This window comes from Falco rusticolus, chromosome 10 (genome assembly GCF_015220075.1).
Source record: "Falco rusticolus isolate bFalRus1 chromosome 10, bFalRus1.pri, whole genome shotgun sequence".
Taxonomy (NCBI): domain Eukaryota; kingdom Metazoa; phylum Chordata; class Aves; order Falconiformes; family Falconidae; genus Falco; species Falco rusticolus.
Window position 1 is genome coordinate 21,341,030 of NC_051196.1, and position 19,935 is coordinate 21,360,964.

The 19,935-nt window shown below is 58.3% G+C and overlaps 2 protein-coding genes across 2 annotated transcripts in view; both read left to right on the forward strand.

The window, feature by feature from the left end:
- On the forward strand, positions 1–2,438 carry LOC119154507 (WAP four-disulfide core domain protein 2-like). The gene is made up of 5 exons (XM_037402115.1): positions 1–135; positions 348–488; positions 825–965; positions 1,051–1,455; positions 2,318–2,438. Exons 1-5 carry the CDS (start codon positions 45–47, stop codon positions 2,332–2,334), a joined length of 795 nt encoding a protein of 264 aa, XP_037258012.1. The 5' UTR covers positions 1–44; the 3' UTR covers positions 2,335–2,438.
- Positions 2,439–15,676: 13,238 nt separating this feature from the next.
- Positions 15,677–19,935, forward strand: part of CTNNBL1 (catenin beta like 1) — a 55,646-nt gene continuing 51,387 nt past the window's right edge. The window contains exon 1 of the mRNA XM_037402107.1: positions 15,677–15,814. Coding sequence (XP_037258004.1) covers positions 15,785–15,814 — 30 coding nt within the window. The 5' untranslated portion in view covers positions 15,677–15,784. The remainder of the gene's footprint in view (positions 15,815–19,935) is intronic.

Here is a 19,935-nt window from a genome sequence, read left to right on the forward strand (position 1 = left end):
CCGGGCCGTACTTAAGCGGCGGCGAGCGGCGCGGGGGCAGCGCCATGAAGTCGGGGCTGCTCCTGCTACTGCTGCTGCTGCCGCCCCCGGGCCCGCCCGGCCACTGCCGGCTGGCCTCGGGGCACAGCCTGCCAGGTGAGCCCCGGCCCCCCGGCCGGGGTGCGCTGGGTGGGCCACCTGCCGCAGAGCCCGCGGCCGAGCGGGCCTCCGGGGGGGTCGGGGAGGTGTCCCCCCGCGTCCCGCCTCTCCCGCCGGCACCGAGCCGTGCAAGGGGAGGGGAGTGGGGGGGCGCTGCCCAGGCTGGGGGGCTCTGCCTGCGTCCCGTAACCCCCTGCCCGCCCTCCCAGGGAAGTACGGCGAGTGCCCCCCACCCAGCGGGACCCCCCTGAAGTCCTGCGACAGCTTCTGCTCCTCGGATGGCGACTGCCCGGGCAGCGAGCGCTGCTGCAGCACCGGCTGCGGGCGGGAGTGCCGGCTGCCCGCTGGAGGTGAGGGGGTATCCATTCCCCAGCAGCCCCCGACCAGCCCGTGCTCTGCCCTCGGGGGGGGGGGGGGGCGGGCTGCAGCCCTGCCAGACCCGCGCCCCGCCTGGCCTGGCCTGGTGGCCTGGCCGGGCTCATGCGAGAGCCACTGCCTGGGCGCTGCGTCCCGCGCTGGGGCCGGCGGGGGTGGCTGCTCCCCCGGCTCCCACCCCCCTGGCGAAGGGCGGCAGGGGTGCCCGTCGCTCCCTGCCGGCAAGACCCGGAGGCGGGCACCCCGCGGCTGGCTGGGCGGTGGGAGTAGGCAGGGGCTGGTGGGGTCCTGACCCTACTGGCAACCCCCAGCCAAGAGGGGCTCCTGCCCGCGGCCCAAGCCCGGCCTGGTGACCATCTGCCTGGTGGAGTGTGGCAGCGACAGCGAGTGCAGAGGCAGCGGGAAGTGCTGCAGCATGGGCTGCCATGTCCGCTGCACGCAGCCGGTGCCAGGTAAGGGCAGCTGGGGGGCTTGGCGGGAGGGGGGCCACAGCCAGGACAGACCCCATGCGTGAGCCGGTGTCCTTTCCACCCACAGCCAAACCGGGCGTCTGCCCCAAGAGGAGGGTGCTGCACACCTTCGCCCCCTGCAACAGCTCCTGCAGTGACGACACCGATTGTCCCCACCGTGAGAAGTGCTGCTTCACTGGCTGCGGCCGCGGCTGCCTTCCTCCGGACAAACGTATCACAGCCCGGCACCTGCCCGCTGGCTGGGACCACCTCCTGGGTCCTGCTGCCTCCAAAGGCCCTGTGTCCTCAGGTGACATCTGTCATCTCCCGCCTGTGCGTGGCCCATGCAGGGGACTCTTCCATCACTATGCCTACAACCCTGCCACAGGGACCTGCCAGCCATTCATCTACAGTGGCTGTGGGGGGAATGCCAACAACTTCAGGACGGTGGAGGAGTGCCAGCAAGTCTGCCAGCAAGTCTGCCAGCAACTGGGTGAGAGTAGGGGCTGGACTGGGCCATACTGGGCTGCCCCTGCCTGGGCGGAGGTGGGGGCTGGGCATGGGGTGGGAGCACAGAGCTGCACTGCTTGCAGCCAGGCAGCCGGACCTAGAGGGTCTGCTGGCCTCGCCACAGAGCGAGGGCAGCCTTGCCACAGCAGGGAAAGCAGCAGCATCCCCCATCACCCCGGCACACCGTATCCCTGGGCCCCAGTGCGCAGCCTGGGGTCTCCAGGTGTTTATGCTGGGTGGTTTGAAGCAGCTCACAGCTCTGTCCTGGGAGCTGGCGTCATCTTTGGTCAGCCAGGCAATAATGTTAGTAATCATAATTTTGCAGCCTGATTATCAAAGTAGGAAACCTGACCACCAAGGTGCTCAGCCTGCACGGGTTGGGAGAAAAGCCTGCTCTTGCAGTTTGCCTTCCCACACCACTGCTGAATGCATTTGGCACAGGGTGGGCATTTGGGAGAGCTGGCAGAGCCACGGTGGCCTGGGCAGGGGGGTGGCACTGTGAGGGCACTTGTCTGATTGTGACATTGTTCCTGAGTGTTACCACTGGTGGTTGAGGCTGTTGGTGGTTTAACAGCCACTGTGGCTGCTTGGTTTCCCTGGCATGGTGGTTGTGTCTGCGCAACACTGGAACCACAAGAGCTGCTCCTGGCAGTGCCATGTCCCTGGGGGTGTGGGCCAGGGGCCAGCCTGTGCCTGGGGCTGGGGGGCAGATGCTGAGGGGTGAATGCACCAGGAGTGAGTGCAGCAGCAGGTCTAGGGCCAGCTGTGCTCCCCAGTACCAGCACCCTAGTGTCCCCCCTACCCTGCCTGCAACTCCCGCCTCACTGTCCCCTTTTGTCACCCAGGGAGAGCCAAAGAGTGACACCACGGAGGAGAAAGCAGTGGGGCTGGCAGCCCCGGGGGCCAGGGTCTGGAGTGCCACTCTGCTCCATACAATAAAGCTGCCAGGATGCCTGGCTTGCAGCAGCCCAGTCTCCACTGTCTCACCTGACCCACAGCTCCACATGCTCCCCAGTGCCTTCCTGCTTCCCTTCCCAGCCATGTCTACCTGTGCTGGTGCTGTAAGCCCAAACCCTGGCCTCAGCCTGGCCCCCACAGCAGGCAGCTGGGGCAGTGACCCTAGTACCTCGTGTGGCTGGATGGAGCTGGGCAGTGCTGGCTCTGGTGTGAAACATCCCTCCTGGACATGGCCCCTTCCCGGGCCCTCAGTGGCCCCGCAGGGACAGCCCCCCCCTGCCACTGCCCTGGCCAAGCACCTCCAGCTACTCAATGCCTGAGGAGAGCACGGCCAGGGGAGGCAGGTCACGCTGCGGTGCCAGGTGTGGGACAGGCCATGGGTACCTGTCCCCATGCCAGCCTGCTGCCAGCTGGGCTCTGGGCTGGGGACGAGGCCTCATGTCCTTCCCTGCTCATCCTGCAGTGCTGGCTGGTCCCAGTGCCTGTCCTGGGAGCTGCCATGTTCCTGCTGCTGCCTGGAGCTTGGCATGGGTGCAGGGTGCAGCCAGGGCTGGGGGAGACGCAGAAGCAGCTCCCATGGGGGTGGCACCATCCCTGCTGGGCACCACCACCTGCAAGCCAGGAACCTGCAGGTCTTCCCCAGAAACACCTCCTGTCAGCACTCACATTGTATTAATTTGCTAATTAACGAGAGCCCAGAGAGGGGAGGGGTCTGTGCCTGAGTGGGCTGCCTGCAGATGCTGGGGATGTTCCTGGGAAGGCTGGTAAGAGCACAGAGCACCTGGTGTGCCTCAGGACAGTAGCACCTCCACGGCCATCCCACAGTGGTGACACCCAGGCCTCTGCCTGCTGCACTGGGGAGCCTTGGGCTGGGCTCAGGGGTGGGCAAAGCAGGGGGGTGCACTGGGCCTGAGCTTGGCACTGCCTCCAGGCACGGGGGTGATGAATTGCAGGGCAGCTGCAGGAGAACCCTTGCTCTGGGCATCTACCGGGGAGCTGGTGCCAGACTGGTGGGTGATGCCCACCTGCTCTGGCAGTGCCTTGGTGCCCCTGACCTCCCGGGGCCAGGCTTAGGGGGTAGGAGTGCCTCAAGAGTGGCATTTACTCAAGCAGAGCAGGGTTTTGTGCCAAATCTGCAGCAACCAGATGGTGCCATGCATGCTGCTTCCCCTTGTGCCACTGGTGAGCTCTGCAGGCAGAGACGGTGAGGAACTTGAAACAGAAAAGATGAAAACCTCCTGAAAGTGCCCATTTATTATTTAGCTCCCTTCCCCCCTGCTCTGCTCAGCCTTGAGCTGGTTCTGTGGCTGCATAGATGAAAGTCCCCATGTGGGGCGGGCAGGGGGGGCATCATCTCATCCCCAGGGCCCTGTCCCTGGAGCCAGTGTGTGGTGTGACCACTGTGTGGGAGCTCAGGCGGGACCCCAGGGCTGCTCCCTGCTTGGTGTGAGGAGGGTGCCCAGCGCAGGCAGGCTGCCCCCCACTCAGCCCCCATCGGGCCGTCCTCCACAATCTGTCTCTTGGGGTTTAACAGCACTGGCTGCCTGAACGCTGCCACAGAGGCTGCTGCTCTGTAACAGCTTTAATAGCTCCTGTCTGTAACAGCCAGCTGCGGCGAGACGGGGATGGAGGTGCAGGGGGGCCTGGCAGGCGGCAGCCCCGGCCTCGTGGCACAGTGTGGATGGTGGCACAGCCACGCGTGGCGTGCCGGCTGGCGGCACGGGGAAGCGGCCTCCCAAAATGGGTTTTTTATTACAGCCATACATCACCACGGCGGCCTGATGCGGGCAGACGGTGGTGATTTTTCTTCATGGTTTACAGACAAATGAGGGGAAGGAAAATTGATGCGAACTTTGCTATAGCGAGAGGTTGGGTGCGGGCAGGGAACTGGTTATGGATGAGCTGGGGGCCGCTGGGGCTGCCTGCCCCTGGACCCCTCCTGGCACCCTTCTCTGGGCTGGATAGAAGGGAACCCTGGCAGCAGCAGGAGTGGGAACATTCATTGTGGCTGGTGTGGGGACTGTGCTGCTGCTCTGAGGGGCTGGAGGAGGGGGGGGGGCTCAAGCTCCCTTGGCCCCCCATCATCCACGGCAGAGCCCTGAGCAGGCGGCTACACCCATCCCTTGTCAGAGGGATGCTCAGAGGGATGCTTGGGGAGGAGGACCCCATGGGCAGGCTTATTAATTCCGGCAGATATTCATTAGCGCTGCAAACATGGTTTGGATGTGCGGTGGTGGGCAGGCTGCCGTCACCGGCTTCTGGCGAGATCTTGGCTGCTTTCACCACGATTAAAGTTGCCTCCAAACACCACGGTCCTGCCCAGTATAAGATAACAGTTAATACCCTCAAATAGGGACTATCAGCTTCTCCATAAGGCCCATAAATATTAATACAATTCTAATTAGTTCCTTTAAATACATTGCCTAAATTAAGCGTTTCCTCGGCAGTAAATCAGCGGTTTGGCACTCTGCTCATGCCCATTAAGCAGATCACGACATCTCCCTGCCCGCCCGGCGCCGTGCCGTGCCCCGGCTGCTGCTGCTCCCGCCTCGGGGGTCCAACCTTCGGGCTGGGAAGGGGCGGGCGGGTTCCGGGCTGGAGCAGCCGGGGCCGCCGGGGCGGGGGGCTGCTGTGCGGCGGCGCTGCCCGGACCCGGCCGCCCCTCCCCCCGCCCTCGGGGCTGCGCGGCGGCAGGACCCGCAGAGCTCCGCGCCGGGCCGCGGGCTGGGGGCGCCCGGCGGAGCCCCCCAGGCGCAGAACCAGCAATGAATCGGCCGCCAGATCCAGGAGAGGGAGGGGAGGCGAGGCCCGGCCTCACGGCACAAGCAAAGTGCCCCGCGACCGGGATCGGGGGTGGCGCTGTTCGCGCACTCCCCCGGGTGCGTCCCCGTTCGCATTCCCGGGCGCCTGCACAGGAACGGGCCCCGCGGCCCGGGCACCCCCCTGACGGCGCCGTGCTGCCCCCGGCCTGCGCCCCCGGCAGCCCCGCCCCCGTTCAGCCCCGGACCCCCAAGCGGCCTCCAGCCGCCCCGGTCCCCCGTTCAGCCCCGGGCCCCCCAGCAGCCCCGTCCCGCAGCCCCGGGCCTCCCCCCTCAGCCCCAGCCCCCCCCGTAGCCCCGCGGGCTGCAGGGACCTGCCGGGGGGCGGGGGCAACCGGGGCCGGGGCAGGGCCCCGGCGCCCGGGGGACCCGCTGCCGCCGCCTCGCAGCCGGGCTGGGTGCTCCTGCCGCGCCAGCCTGCTCTGGCCTTCGTCCCCGGATCCGAGTCACCATCCTCCTCCTCCTGGGAGGCGGCAGCTGTGGCCGTCCTGCTCGGGCCTCTACCCTGGGATCCCTTCGGGGGGCTTGTGTGTGCCGAGCAGGAAGGAGGGTGAGCGTGTTGGAGAATGAGGGCGTGCAGCGGAGTGAGCGTGCAGCGGAGTGAGCGTGCAAGGGAGGGGTGAGTGTGTACAGGAGTGAGAGTGCACGCAGGGGCATGCATGGCAGTGAGCGTGCAAGGGGGTGAGCGTGTACAGGAGTGAGCGTGCACGTAGGGGCATGCATGGCGATGAGTGTGCAAGGGGATGAGCGTGCATGAGGGGCGTGCACAGGGTGAGCAAGCACAGGGCGAGGGAGCAGGGTGCAGGTCGGGGGGGGCGGATACGGCATGCATCGTCCCTGTGCGCTGGCATTGGTGGTACTGGAAAAGCGCAAATACCAAACTCATTTGCTTGAGGAGAAATTAATACGGTGTGAAGCCTGTAGTGGGTGATTTAAGAAGTGAATTTAAAATCTCAACACAAATAGATTTTTTTATAAGGTCAGAAGAAAGATTAAATGCTACAGACAAGCCCGGAACTTGCCATTTCCAGCATTGCTTTTACCATAAATATTTTGGGCTGGCACCATGTCCTGGCACTACCCACGTGGGTCAGAGCCTGCTTGTCGTGGCGGGGCGACATTGGCTCCAGGCGTGGTGCTGGGTGAGCAGGGGTGACCCCGGGGAGGGTGTGACATCTCACTGTCCCCTTCCTCATGCAGGCAGCCCAGATCACCGCAGGCCGACCGGGAGCAGCCAGCAATGCACTGTGGGCGGCGAGGGAGGAGAGGAGCTGCGTGGGGCCATGCTGTGGCAGCACTGGAGGGACCAGCTGTGGCCACCCTGGACTGGGCACGATCCGGCCCCAGGCCCCTCCAGCATTGCTGCCAGCCGTGAAGGTGCCGGTGGTGCCAGGGAGAAATTGTGCAGCCCAAGTTGTGGTGCCCACCTGGTGGGACATGCGCCCGCTGCCAGCTCCCAGCTCCCCCTCCCGCTGCCTGGCAGGGACCAGGATTGATGGCAAGAGATTTGAAAGGCTCCAAATGTGGAGGTTATATTGCTGAGCCACCCCCATCCATCATGAGACGTTCATTATTAAGTAACACCCTGCACGCCGGGCTGATTTCACACCTTATCTGAACCCAGCAGCTGTGCCCTAAATCCTGAGCGCCGCAACTGTCTGGAGGAATTCGGCTGCCTGTGCTTAAAATTAGTGTTAGCATCTATCATTTCCCCACACCAAATGGCTTTTGTGTCGGCACTTGGCAGCGCTCATCCGTCACTGGGGCTCTGGGCTGCCCAGCTCCGTACCCTCTTTGTCACTGTCACAGGACCCCTTGTTGGCAAAATGTCACCCAAAGGACAAGTGCAACAGCTTGGCCTCTTCCTTTCACCCAGGCTGGTGGCACTGCCAGCGGTGAGGGTGTCCTCTGTCCCCTTGGGCATTGCAGGCACCAGCCTTGCTCCCAGTGGGGCTGTCCCCATCCTTCCAGCCCCACCGCAGCCAGGCACGTAGCATGGGTACAGCCTGCCAACCCTCCCCTAGGCATAGCTGCCTCTCCCCTCCCGTGGCATGGTGGCTCGCTGCCTGCCATGGTGCCATCCACAGCCTCGTAGCCAAGCCCCTCCTGGCCGCTGCTGCCGGCAGCCATCCCTGGTGAGGAGCTCCTGCCAGGCAGGTGATGCTGGAGCTGTCGGCGTGATGAAAAGCCTCCCGCAGCAATGCAGATAACATACAAGCACAGGTCAGGCGAGGCCCGTGTAGCCCATCCATCAGGTGCAGCAGCTACAGGCGCTCCCCGTGCCACCATCTGATGCACGTTATCCGGCACAAATGTGTTTCTTCCCCCAAGGTTAAACGGATGAGTGAGGTTCAGGCACTGACAGCTCTGCCTGCCCCGTGCAAGCAATAAACGAGCTGGAAGAACCAGAGGGATAAAAAAGGTTTGTTTTCTGTCAAATGCTCCTTTTGATGGTGCTGACGTGAGGATGGTGGCAACATGGAGACAGACATGAGGACAGGGATCCACTCCCAGCGCAGCTGGCGATGGCCACTGTCACAACCATGTCGGGTGCCACCAGGTTGCCAGTGGTGACGGATGGGTGAAAGCCAAGGCTCGGCAAGACACTGGCGCACCAAGCAGCCTTGGCGGCAGGTGCTTGGTGTAGCCCTGGCATGCTGCTGTGGTGTGCTGGGCTGGAGGGATCGGGTGGGACAACAGCGAGGGAGCACATCCCCCTGGTATGGCTCCTGTGGGTGACCCCAGGAGCAGTGCCATGGGCTGGCTGAGCTGGCGCTACAGGCAGGCGGGGGCTGGTGCCGCCCTTTGCGTCTCCAGTCTGTGATGCCCAAGGGCCTGATCCTGCCTGGGACTGCCTGCCTGCTCTGGGCGCTGCCTGCAGCCACAGCTGAGCTGTGGTGCCCCCGGGTGTGTGCCAGGTGGGGTCTGCCTCCCCGCGCAGCGTCCCCACTGGGCTGCCACTGCCCTCGCTCAATGTCACACTTGGAGCCTGTCAAAGTGAAAAAAGGTTTGCAGCCGATAAGCGATCGGGCTGTCAGCTGTGGAGTGCCGCTTGCTTGTGATTTACTGCAATGTTGCTAACGGAGCACAGATTTTTCTTAATCTAAATTGAAAACTACTCAAGTAGAAAAATAATTTCATTGCTTCATCTTGAAGGGGCGGGGGGAGAAGGGGAAGAGCTGTGCCAGGGCAGGCAGGTCTGGGGCTGGCCATGCTGCCTGTGGTTCTGTACCCTGGCCAAGCAGGGCTGGCCCTGTGCACCATTCCCTATGGCCCTGGGCAGCTCCTATGCTGGGGACTAGTGGCAGCTTCTCTGGATATGGCAGTAAACCCCTTTGCTGTGCTCCATGCTCAGCCTGGTGGGAGCCGCTGGCATGTGTCAGGATGAGGTGGATGGCAGGAGCTCTGTCCTCACCCACGGGGCACAGGAAAGGCCTCGGGGCATCCCTGTGGGGACACAAGGACAGTGTCACATCCCTGCAGCATCCTGGAGTAGCACAGAGGTGGTGTGGAGCCATGGTGCTTTGCTGCGCCACAGAGCTCGCCATGCCCCAGCCCTTCGGTGTGCTGCGGTGCTTTGCTGTGCTGCAGTGCTCACCATGCCCCAGTGCTTTGCTGTGCTGCAGTGCTCTCCGTGCTACCATATGGCATGGCAGAGCACGGTGAGGTGCGTCTCAGGTGTGCAGGTGCCTCTGATCTCAATGAGCAGGCTTTGACAGTGACGGTGTCCACTGGTGCTTTGGGTCCAGCATGTAATCTAGCCAGCAAAGCTGCACACCCATAGCCCCCGTGCTGACACAGTGGGTCTGCAGAGGCTCCTGGGGCTCCGTGGCAAGCACCTGAGTCAGCCCATGTTCGGGAAGGGGCCGCCCTGGCGGTTGGGCACATGGTGGGTAGCAGCGTCACAGGGACGCAGAGGCAGCCACCGTCCTCACCGCACAGTGCAGAGCCAGCACCTGGGCTGCGGGCAGGGTCGTGCTTTAGGCAGCATCAAAGAGCTCACACTCTGCTTGGAAAGAAAGTTGTTAAAACATTGAGTGCCCCTCATCCCCCCGTCTTCTTGTTAGGGGCCACCGGCACTGGTGGGTGTTTAGTGGGTGACCCATAGGCAGACACACACACGCCTGGCAGTGCTGATATGCCCAGCCCTGATCAGTCTGGATTTGCACCATTAAATACCAAGAGGGGCTGGGAGAGGGGCTGGGAGTGGGAATAGGAATCACCTGTGCCGGTGTGGGTGTCCCGGGGCATCACTGTGCTGGCTGGGGCTGGGCTCATCCTGTGCAGGAGCAGAATCCGGCCATTTTCCACCATCAAGGAGCTGGGATGGCATGGGGAGGGGGCACCCACCAGGGCTCGGCTCTGGGGTGGCAGGGCACAGCCTGGTCCCTGTCCCGCTTGCTGCCCATGGGGCTGCGCCACAGGCCCCTGGTGCCAGTGGATGCCAGCACAGGCAGGGATACACTGCCTCATGGAGAGATCAGTAATTTGGAGTGTGAGTGAATTCTGGGAGCATTTGCTGAGCTGGATAATAACGTGCCCAGTGAGCTGCATCCCAAGCATGCTGCCAAATTAAAGAAATTTTTTTCCCCTTTAATTTAAAAGTCACCGTTGGGAAATCTCTGTCGGCCTCAGCAGTGATTTCCCCCCAGGCTGTCTTTCTGGAGAAATCTTTAATTTTGATTGTCACACTTTGTGGAGTTTAACTCAGGGAAGCAGAGCCACAAATAAGGTGCTGCTCTGGCACCGGCACTCCAGCTGTGCCAGGACGGTGAGCAGTGCCAGCATGGGTGCCAAGGAGGGAGCAGCCCAGCCACGGCCACAGCCACCCCACCACGGCTTGTGGCCACTGGCCACCTCCTTGCACCTCTTCCCCTTCCCACCCTCCACTCTGCTCGCTCCAGCCCCTCACAGCCCGATTTCACAGGTCAGCTCCATTTAATTACCAGGGTCCTGGCCCCCCTACCTGCCTGCCAAATGAATCGGCAGGTTCATGAAAATCTCATTAACCTTAATGCCACAGCTGGCTTCTCCTGCCAGCACCTGCACCTCCCGGCCCCACAGTGCTGTCTGGCTTGGCGAGCACTTGCCCCAGCACCCAGCACCCTGGGACCCCAGCACCCGGTGCCCAGTATGCCAGGACCCTGGCCAGGACCCGCGGCAGGTGTTACACCGAAGCTCTTGGGCTGGGAAGGCGGCACCAGAGAGGGAGGGCAAAGGCTGCATGTTTTGCTCTGTGCTCTGGTCTGTCACCCGGCAGCCCCGGCTTGGCTGTGTGGGGCCGTGGGGCTGTGGGGCCGTGGGGCTGCAGCTGGCGTCACGTGGTGGGGGCCAGCTCCCAGAGCTGCCCCAGTGCCCTGAGCTTGGTGGAACTGGGGTGCGACCCCAGAGGGGGTCCTCTCCTCTCCCTACAGGGCCTTAGGAGAGAATCTCCCGGCAGCTCTATTAGCAATTAAGAAAGTGGAATGAAATGCAGGCGTCTCGGCACAGAGCTGGTGTGGTAACACCGGGGCGAGCTCCAGAAAGGTTACAGTCCATTTGCATTTTACTCTTCAGTAATTTCAACACTTAGGGGTGCAATTAAGAGGCAAGCCTGGCATTACGAAGCTATCAGCGTGGAGAGACCTGAATCCTAACAAACTCCCATGCGGATTCCCATCCCAGGCTGTCCGATCTATCCGTGATAACACCGCAGTAATGCCGGCAGATTTCCACTGGCCGCAGTAATGCGCCTCGACTACTTTAAATGCACATTTTTTAACTTGTCTGATAGCCCAGCCCGCCCCAAGCCATTTGGGTGATGGGTTTGGTGTTTGCTGCGTGCAGGGCACAGACGACTGCGGTTGGTGTGGCAGGATGGCAGCCACAGCAGAACCAGGGCCTGGCGGGTGCCACGCTCATCACGCCAACGAAGTGTTGGATCTAACGTTGCCCTCTGGAAGAAGAGCTCCAGGCCTGCTTTCTTTTACCAGCAAACGCCGATGCGGCAGCACTGGTGGGACCGAGGCGCCCAGTATGGCACCGGTGGCACATCCCTCCCGCAGGACGGAGGCTCCTCCACACTTGGCGGCTCCGGGCTCAGAGAATGGCCATTTTCCCCTTTAAGTTTCATCCCAGTTTAATTGCATAGTTTTGAGCCCCGGCTCATGATTTCTGCAGCAATTTGGTCTGAGATTTCTTTCTTTCCCTCCATTATCCACTCTGATTAACTCAGCTGCACCTGTCAGCTTTTATTCAGCGGTGCGGGGAGCGCCTGCAAGAACCTGTTAAAATGCATGAGTTTTATCACAGCCACTCTTTCCTGACCAGCGATGCTGAACTGGGAGGAAAGGGGCTGCAGGGAGTGGGGCTGTGGCAGGGGAGCCAGGGGCTGCGGGGACCCTCGTGGCTGAGCTGAGGGTGCCATGGGGTGCCATGTCCCCCTCCTTGTGCCAGCGGCATGGAGGAGCCCGGCTGGGAGCCAGCCCGGGCTGGTGGCGGTGGGGAGCCTGTGGGTGCAGGCAGCTGCAAGCAGGGCCCTGCCACCACCCTCCGCTGCCAGGGTGCAGCTTTGCCACTTTGCAAATGCTCATTTTACATTCCAGCTATAACTTGTTCCCTTTTTCTCATTTTAATAAAAACGAAAGCATCCGGAAACACTGCTGCACCCAAGAAAGCGAGATCTGACATAATTAAAAAGTGGCTTCAATCAGGCTGTTTTCCTAATGGTTTGTCATATCAACCCCCACTGCCCTGCACCCCCCTCCCCGTGCTCCCAACCCCCTGAGGCATCATTTACATTTCTTAATAACCCCTCATTAATATTCATGAAATGGGGAGGGTAATAACGGCTGAGTGCACACCACTAATTCAATTTCAGCGAGCCTCAGTGTGTTTAGTTAATCACCGGGGGACCAGGGTTACTCAGTACAATTATTTATTCGGAATTAGATCTCGAGGCGTCTGGATTGAAACCTGAACTCAGAATAAAATTAAACTGGGATTCTCCTCCTCTCCTCCTCCTCCCACTACTGCTCCCAGCTGTGGTGCCGAGCATCCCCCAGCAGCCCCGCCGGGCTGAGCTGAGGAAATGTTTCCATATGGGCACTCGTGCAGTGCTGCTGGGACCATTGTGGCAGCTGGGGCTTCTCCCCACTGCCAGCGGCTGCTGGGTCCCAGCTCCTCTGTGCCTCCACAGCTGGGGAGGCCACAATGCCACCATGCCATCAGCAGCCCTCTGTGCCCATTTGTGCTGGTGTGGTTAAGGGAAAGAAGTCAGATAAGGTCTGTTTTGGGTTGTCCTGAGACACCCTGGAGCCCCCGGAGAGGGGGACGGTGCTGTAGGTCCCATTGCCTCTGGCTGAGCAGTCCTTGGGCTGCAGGGACAGTCAAGCCACGAGGGCATTGGCCATACCCTGGCCCTCGCAGAGGGAGTGTGCCTGGGGGTGCGGAGCCAGGCTTCCCTGGGGTCAGAGGGCCCTCCTGTCCGAGCTAAGTCACAGGGTTTGCTCCAGCTTGTCGAGAGCCTCCAGCCTCTTCCCACAGCTGTGCCACTTGCTCTACTGTTCCACAGGACAGGCTGGCGCTGGCCCCATGAAGAGCCCACCACCCAGGGCAGCCAGCTCATCCTCATCTTTTCATTTCCTTGAGGGCTTTTTGTATACTTTGATTTTGCTCCTGGTTTTGCTTTTTAATTCAATATTTTGTCCCTGTGCTCCAACTCCCCTTATTGGATAAAACTTCTCTGTTATTGAATCCTGCCCTGCAGCAGCTCAGTGAGAATTAGGTTTCCCGGGCAGCAACATGGCTGTTTTGGAGCGTGATGGGGCCGGCAGAGCATGGGGACAGGATTGGGGACGGGAGGAGCCGGCAGAGCTGGGGGCTGTTTTGGTGACAACTGCGCCATGCTGTGCTCATGCCCAAGCTGCCTTCCTCTTGCCCAGCGCCCCGAGGGCTCACAGTGCTGGGCAAAATGGTCACAGCAACAGGAAAGCCTTCACGGGTTGCTTCTAGGTGCCTGTCGCAAATAGAGAGGGGCTTTCAAGACAGCCTGGGAATCAGATGTGTGCAGGCTGGGACCCTCCCCGCAGCAACTGTTGGATCCATGGGGCTCCCACCTGCCCTCCACTGCCATCAGCCCCCCAGTAGTGCTGCCTGCCAAGCACTGCCACAGCCGGCACTCCAGCTACGTCCCCGGCTGTGTCCCAGGGGCTTCGACTGTCCTCCCTGCGCAGCAGAAGGGACGGGAGGTGCTGGCACCCAGCCTCTGCTTCGCATTCGTTCCTTTTTCTGTGCCAGTGTTTTCACAATTAATTCGCCTCCACGGGCAAGGGGTGGTGGCCTGTGCCTCCAAGGGATTTCTAGCCATCAGGGTGAGAAATGGCACCTGAGCTGTCGCACCTTTCCCATGAGGTTAGAGAGTCCTGGCTATCAAGTTTTATTTAAGTCAGTTAATGCAGCAGCCACTTCTCAAATTCCTGACTTTGTTTTCCTGAACATCCCCCTGGCCTCACAGTCCTCCCAGGGAAGCGAATCAACCATTTTCTATCCCTTTGTCTAATGAGAAGCTCCAGGCAGGAGGTGCCAGCCTCACTAGCTGTGTTCATGTTTGGTCTTTTCTCCTAACTGAAGATTATTCGATTTTGCCTTCCCCCAGCTCCCATGCAGCACTGGCTGCATTTCCCTGTCTGCATTTGTCAGCAAACGCCTGGTGACCCTGGGCTGCTGTCGCTGCCTGACACGTTCCAAGGCCAGCCGCCCGACACACGTCAGAGGGCTGAGAGTGGGGTGCTTGCAGCTCACCTGCTGGTGGTCCCGCCGCGCCTCACCCCCAGTGCCAACGCTGCACACCAAGTCCTGCGCTGCTGGGGCATGCGGCTGTGCAGCCTGTGCCCTGCCCCCATAGGGCTCGCTTCATTCTGTGCACCAACTGCCTTGACACGTGGGTAAAATACATGTTCAAGGTGCTATTATGGAGGGGAATGAGGATTTTTTGGGAAAGAACGTAATTCAGAAGGGAAGGGAACAGGGAGGAAGAACCTTGGAGCAGAAGCAGATCACCATGCCTGGTGTTTCTGTCCGTAGACGGAGGGTCAGTTCTTATCTCCGGCTGCACTTCACGTGTTTTACAGCGGTTTGTTGTGTTTATTACCATCACAGGTCAGGCTTCCCAATGGCTGCATCATCTTCACGGGTCTGTGAGTGATTGTGAATGTTCTGGTTTCACAGCTGGTGAACAAGCTGAACACTCAATAAAGGAAAGGCAGATGATCCAATAATTATCTTCTATTTATTTCATCTTTAAAATGCAGATTTGTAGAGTTAATTTTGTCATGACTGGTATCTCCTATATTTCACTAAAACAACAGGGGATGCGAGACACTTCTTTGAAAACATTATATATATTTTTAATTTTGTGAGTGTTCTCAAAGCAGACTCCCACCGAGATAACTGCGTAATAGCTACAATCATTATGTTATAAAAAATTATTTTAGCTCAAAACTGGTTTTTAAAGCATAGTTGAAATAAAATCTGTAAGATTTTGGCCAAGTTGACTCTCTTCTAATTATTCATATTTGTTAAATTGAAAAATGCCTCAATCTGTCTGTGGTTCTGCATCTTGTTGAATTACAGAACTATTTGTCACAACCTCATCAAACAGAGGGATCGTCACGTCCCCTCCTGCTGCATTCAGTGCTCAGTTACTGGCCTGTTTTCAAGGTGACAGCGGTTAATGACGCTGTATATAAATAGAAGCATGTTGTCAATAAACACTGGCAACAGCCTTCTGCTTTTCAAAGCCTGCCTCAGCCCCGGGAAAGGTTCGCAGGTGGTTATGGAAAAAGTGTCAAAAGAAACCACCGATTTTCGGTGCCACCGCTTTGCAGCAGGGAGGGTCGGTTCCCGGGGGCCGTGCTGCGGTGCTGTGCTCCCCGGCCTCGGGTGCTACGCAGCATCCAGCCGGCGGCACCGCGGCAGCCGGGCCCCAGGCTCCCCCCGCACCCCCAGGGGCACGGCCGCCCCGCGTCAGCCGGGAGGGGCCCTAACCTCTCCCCGTTCCGCAGCCGGCGCCACCCCCCCGCCAGCCCCCCGCCTCCCTCGGTATCGCTCGGCCCCGCGGCCCTGCCGCTCCCCCGAGCAGGCCGCAGCACCAGGCCGAGCCCAGCCGGCGGGCGGGGGGTCTCGGGGGCGGCCCCGGGCCGCGGTGGCCGGGCCAGCGGCAGCGCAGTGTGCGGCCCCCGGAGCCGCTGCCGCAGCCGTGGGCTCTGGGGTGGCCGCCGGGCCCGGCCCGGCCCGGCCCGTGGGACGCGGCTGACGCCCACCCAGCACCCAGGCCGCAGCAGGGCCGCCTGCCCTCAGTCACCCGCCAGCCTCCCGGCGCTACTTTGCGGCAGTGCGGCGCCTCCCGTCGCTCGCTTTGCGGCAGCGGCCCTCCCGCCTTGCTTTCCGGCAGAGTGGCGGGCCCCCGGCTCGCCTGCGCTCCCTGCCTTACGGCACGGCGTCGCGCGGCCCCGGAGCTTGGCGACAGTTTCCCGGTGGCGGGGCCCGGTCGGTGCCATGGATGTGGGGGAGCTGCTAAGCTACCAGGTGAGCGGCGGCGGGGCCCGTCAGGGTGACGGGGCCCGGCTGCTCCCGCGGGGCCTGGCCCGGCCGCCCGCGCCGGTGGGAGTGTTCGGTGCGCGGGGAACGGCCCCGGGCCCGCCCCGGCCCTTTCTGCCGCCCCGCTGGGGAGGGTCGGGCGCAGCTCGGGCCGGCCCGTGCTGAGGGTGGCCGAGGCCGCGGTCCCGGCCCGTAGCCCCGAGGCACGGCAGCTCCGGGGGCGGCGGGGCCTGGGCCGGCTGCAGCGCAGGGCGTGCCTGGCCGCTCTCGGTGCGCTCCCACCGCAGCCGGTTAGGGTGCAGCCAACTTTTCGGGGCCTCTCCCCTGCTTCGGAGGAGCGGTGCCCCGGTGGGACCCGGTTACCGGGGGATCTCCAGGAACGTGACTTTGGTGATGCCGTTCCTCCCGCAGATGGGCAGGGTTCCATGTCCTGGTGCCTGTGCGCCTGTTCCTGATGAAAAGTGACACATGACACTGTGCTGGTGTCATGGCTTGTGTTCTTGTTCTTCTTTCGTACCAGTTTTATGACAAAACCCATTTAATTTGATTCTTACCAAAGTATTTTGAAAAAGTTTTCCATTTTATAAAAAATTTCTTTTATCTTCCGAGTATTTTTCTCCTCTCCACATGTGATTGTTGCTTATTTGTTGTTTGGAGGTTGATTTGTAAGCAGATGTGGTAAATTATATATTTATTGTCATGAGAGGGGATGTAGTGTGTTCTCTTGTGGGTCAGGGAACAAGAGCATGGATTTGCAAGAATGTTTTGGTACTTTTGCTGCGATTTGTACATGTGGTGGTGTTGGCTTTTACTTTAGTTCTTGGGCAAACAGCATTGGTGCTTCCCTGTGAGTAGGTGGGTAAGAAAAGCACTCTAACACGTTATCTACTTTGTAAGTAATTGAGTGTGGGAGTAGCGTGAGTGGATCAACTTCTTAATTCAGAATACAGGATTCATTATTGAACTCCTTCTTACGTGCCATCCTGGTACGTGTTATTCTGTGGGGGCACCACATGTTCAGAGCTGAAAAGAGTTTGGTCCATGTTTGTACTTTCAGAATGTGTTCTTTTGAGATGCACGGGGAAAGAGGGAAAGTTACCTTTGGATCTAAGAAATTTCTCATCAGCCTTTCACAGTGGTATCAAAATTCTCTGGAGTATGCCTGTAAGAACAGTCTTTCTTTGAGAACTGTGCTAGATTCTCTAGGATGCTCTAGGACGTTTTCTTCTGTGGCTCACTGTCTCTAACATCCTTCCTACTCCATCCGTTTGTGCAGTGCTGATAGTGTAGTCCTGCTCTTTTGAGATCTGCTCTGCTTTTGTATTTTTCTGCCTACCATTTTTGTTTCTGTTATTTTTCAGTATTGAATTAGAATGATAATTTCTCATGTTCCTTAATTCTTTGGTATTCTCTGCCTCAGTTATGGCTAATGATGCTGTTCTTGTTCTGTGATATAATTTACACCTAAGGCGCAGAAAGGTATACCTGTATTGAGCTGCTGTGTGTTGTAAATTTTTAACCAGGTTCTAGTTTGGGGTTTTGTTTGTTGTTTTTTTTCTTGCTCTGAAACTGTGAAGTTCATTTCCCTTCATAGGATTCCCTTCTGCTCTGGAGGAAAGTGTGCATCCATGTTGCTTTGGTCACTTTGATTTTGTACAGCTTTCTGTTGGCTGAGCCTTCTGTACGGTGATGTGAGTAGTTGCCTGTGACAGCGTGGGGCTGTATTCTGGCGGGGGCTAGAGGTAAAGAAATGCTGCTTAGCTGCTGGGTATGATAAATTTTAATTTCATTCCTTGCTGCTGAAATTATTCTTAGCTGTGGGAAAAAGCATTCTGCAGCTTTCAACCAACTACTGAAATTGTGCCTGAAGGGTTTGTCCTGATGCTGTGCTCTTCTGGTTTCTCACCTGAATACAGATGGCTCTTGTTCAGTGATAACACTTCAGAGTAAGTGTGTTGGATTTCAGTGGCACTGAATTCAGACCTCCAGAATTAGGTAAAATGGTGAAGACATGTGAAAGGAGTGGAGGAGCAGAAGGCACGTAAATAGCTGTGATTCTGAGAAAATGAGATTCCCTTCTGTGAGGATGCTTTTGGCTGAAAGATAGAAAAAAAAGTTGGAAACAACAGGTTTTGCTGCCTTCCATCCGGCGCAGGTCAGGCGTCCGCTACGGCTCGTAGAGATGGGCGAAGCGGGTGCCCTCCTGTATCATTTTTAGAAACGTACGTTCTTGTCCACCAAATGAGCAGAATTCAGAATAATCAGACCTCTGTTGTGCCTGTGCCACAGGGAGGATGCTGGCTTGTGCGTGGCAGGTGAACGAAGGGAGTGTTGCTCCAGGCTGCCTGCTGTACCCAGCTGGCTGCTGCTTCCAAGAGGAGGGTGGCTCGTACAGCAGCTCTTCACCTGCTCTGGTTTTCTGCTTGCAGAAAACTTGAGTGCAGGTCTGGGAGCTTTCCTGCACTGGGCTGAGGCGCGGGCTGGTTGAGGATCTCCTCCTTCACCCTTGCTGCAAGCTGGCACTGGCTGTCAGGTGGGTGGGCTGGATGATGGGTGGTGTGCGCCTCAACTGTTTGATTTTTAATCTCTTGCTGCATATGAGTTGGTCTTCTCTGTTTCCCTCAGCACAGGCCAAAATAATTACTTTTCTCTTACATTGTTTTGAATTTGTCTCCTCTAAATACCTAATCTTGCCCTTGCTTAATCAAGATGATGGTTCTCCCTTAGTGCCAGGCTTGTCATGGAAGATTTTGGGCTGTGTGCCACCAGTTCAGTATCAAGTGTCTGTCAGAGTGGGAAAAGGAACCTCTTGCAACAAAAAATGAAATTAAGCAGCACCTGCCAGTTTATACAGAGCTCAGGAATCCATAAACTTTATGTGTTGCTGCAAAACAGTTGCAGATGGTCTAAACTGTTGATTAAATACTGCTGCTGTTCTACCCAGAAAGACTGTGCCCAGATCCTCTGTGTCTGGTCTCTGATTATGGAGGGTAATTAAGGGGACAAAGCCAACTCTGGTTCTTTTCAGAGATCTCTTTCAATTGTCTTGGGAGGGAATAAGGGAGATTATTTTAATTCTCATTAAATGCAGATTTCACCACTGTGAGTGATCATTACAAACTGCTAATTTTTTAATGAAATATTAGTAAAATCAAATAACAAAAGAAGCAGTAAACAGGGGATAAGGTCTGACTTCACCGAGCTGGGCGAGCTCACTGTTTGAATGGGTTGAGTGCAGTTTGTAGTGGGATGGTTCTCTGTGTTTCTCCAGAGGCACATAATAACTTCTGCTGCTGGTATAGATAATTTACTGTACATTTGCAAGGTAATTGATGAATCTGATGGCGGAAGCAGCTCAGCTGAGCAGGTTGTTGACTGCTTACAGCCTTATTACCATGGTAGCTCTTGTCCTGCCTGTGGGTTAAAAGGAGGAGCTGTCACCAGCTGATCCACCGGCATCACTGGTCTGCAGCACCTGGCTGAGTTCAGCTCAGCTCCCAGGGAGTGTGGGCCCCTCGCTGCAGAACTTGGGTTGGCACGCTGATGGGGTTGCAAATTAATCTTTAGTTTACTTTTTCTGTGTGTTATCTTTGGCTACCAAACTGGAGCATGCATCAAAGTCTGCGAAGGAAGATCCCTGCCCTGTGCGCCTTACCGCTGGGGTCCCGATGGCCGTACTTCTCGGGGTGGTCTGGAGCCTCATGAGCAAGTCTGGAGAGGACAGGGTTTGTTCTCTGAAAGTAATAATCTGCGTCCATGTAGGTACAGCGCACATCTTTCATTTGCCTCAGTCCGTGTGATTTTGGAGCTCTTGGAACTTGCTGAAATTTCTGGATTTTCCTGATACCAGTTCTTCTAGTTTTTAATGCTCTGATCTGCACCTTCTAGAAGTGTCGTGCTACAGGAAGAAAAAACAGTGAAAAGTAGGATTGATAGTAGCCTGGTTTATCACAAATGTTGGAAATAAAATTAAGAAGTTAGTGAAGATACTTCTGGAGATTTGGGGCTTGCTTTCAGGAGTCCTAAACTGATAGCTAATGTGTAGCTTTCTGCAGTGGCTCATCCGAGCAGACTGCAGCCGACTGAGATGTGGTCGCAAAAGGAGCTGC

Coding starts and splice junctions, on each gene's coding strand:
- LOC119154507 (XM_037402115.1), top strand. CDS start 45: ATGAAGTCGGGGCTGCTCCTGCTACTGCTGCTGCTGCCGCCCCCGGGC. Junction 489..824: donor GTGCCGGCTGCCCGCTGGAG/GTGAGGGGGTAT, acceptor GGCAACCCCCAG/CCAAGAGGGGCTCCTGCCCG. Junction 966..1,050: donor CTGCACGCAGCCGGTGCCAG/GTAAGGGCAGCT, acceptor TTCCACCCACAG/CCAAACCGGGCGTCTGCCCC.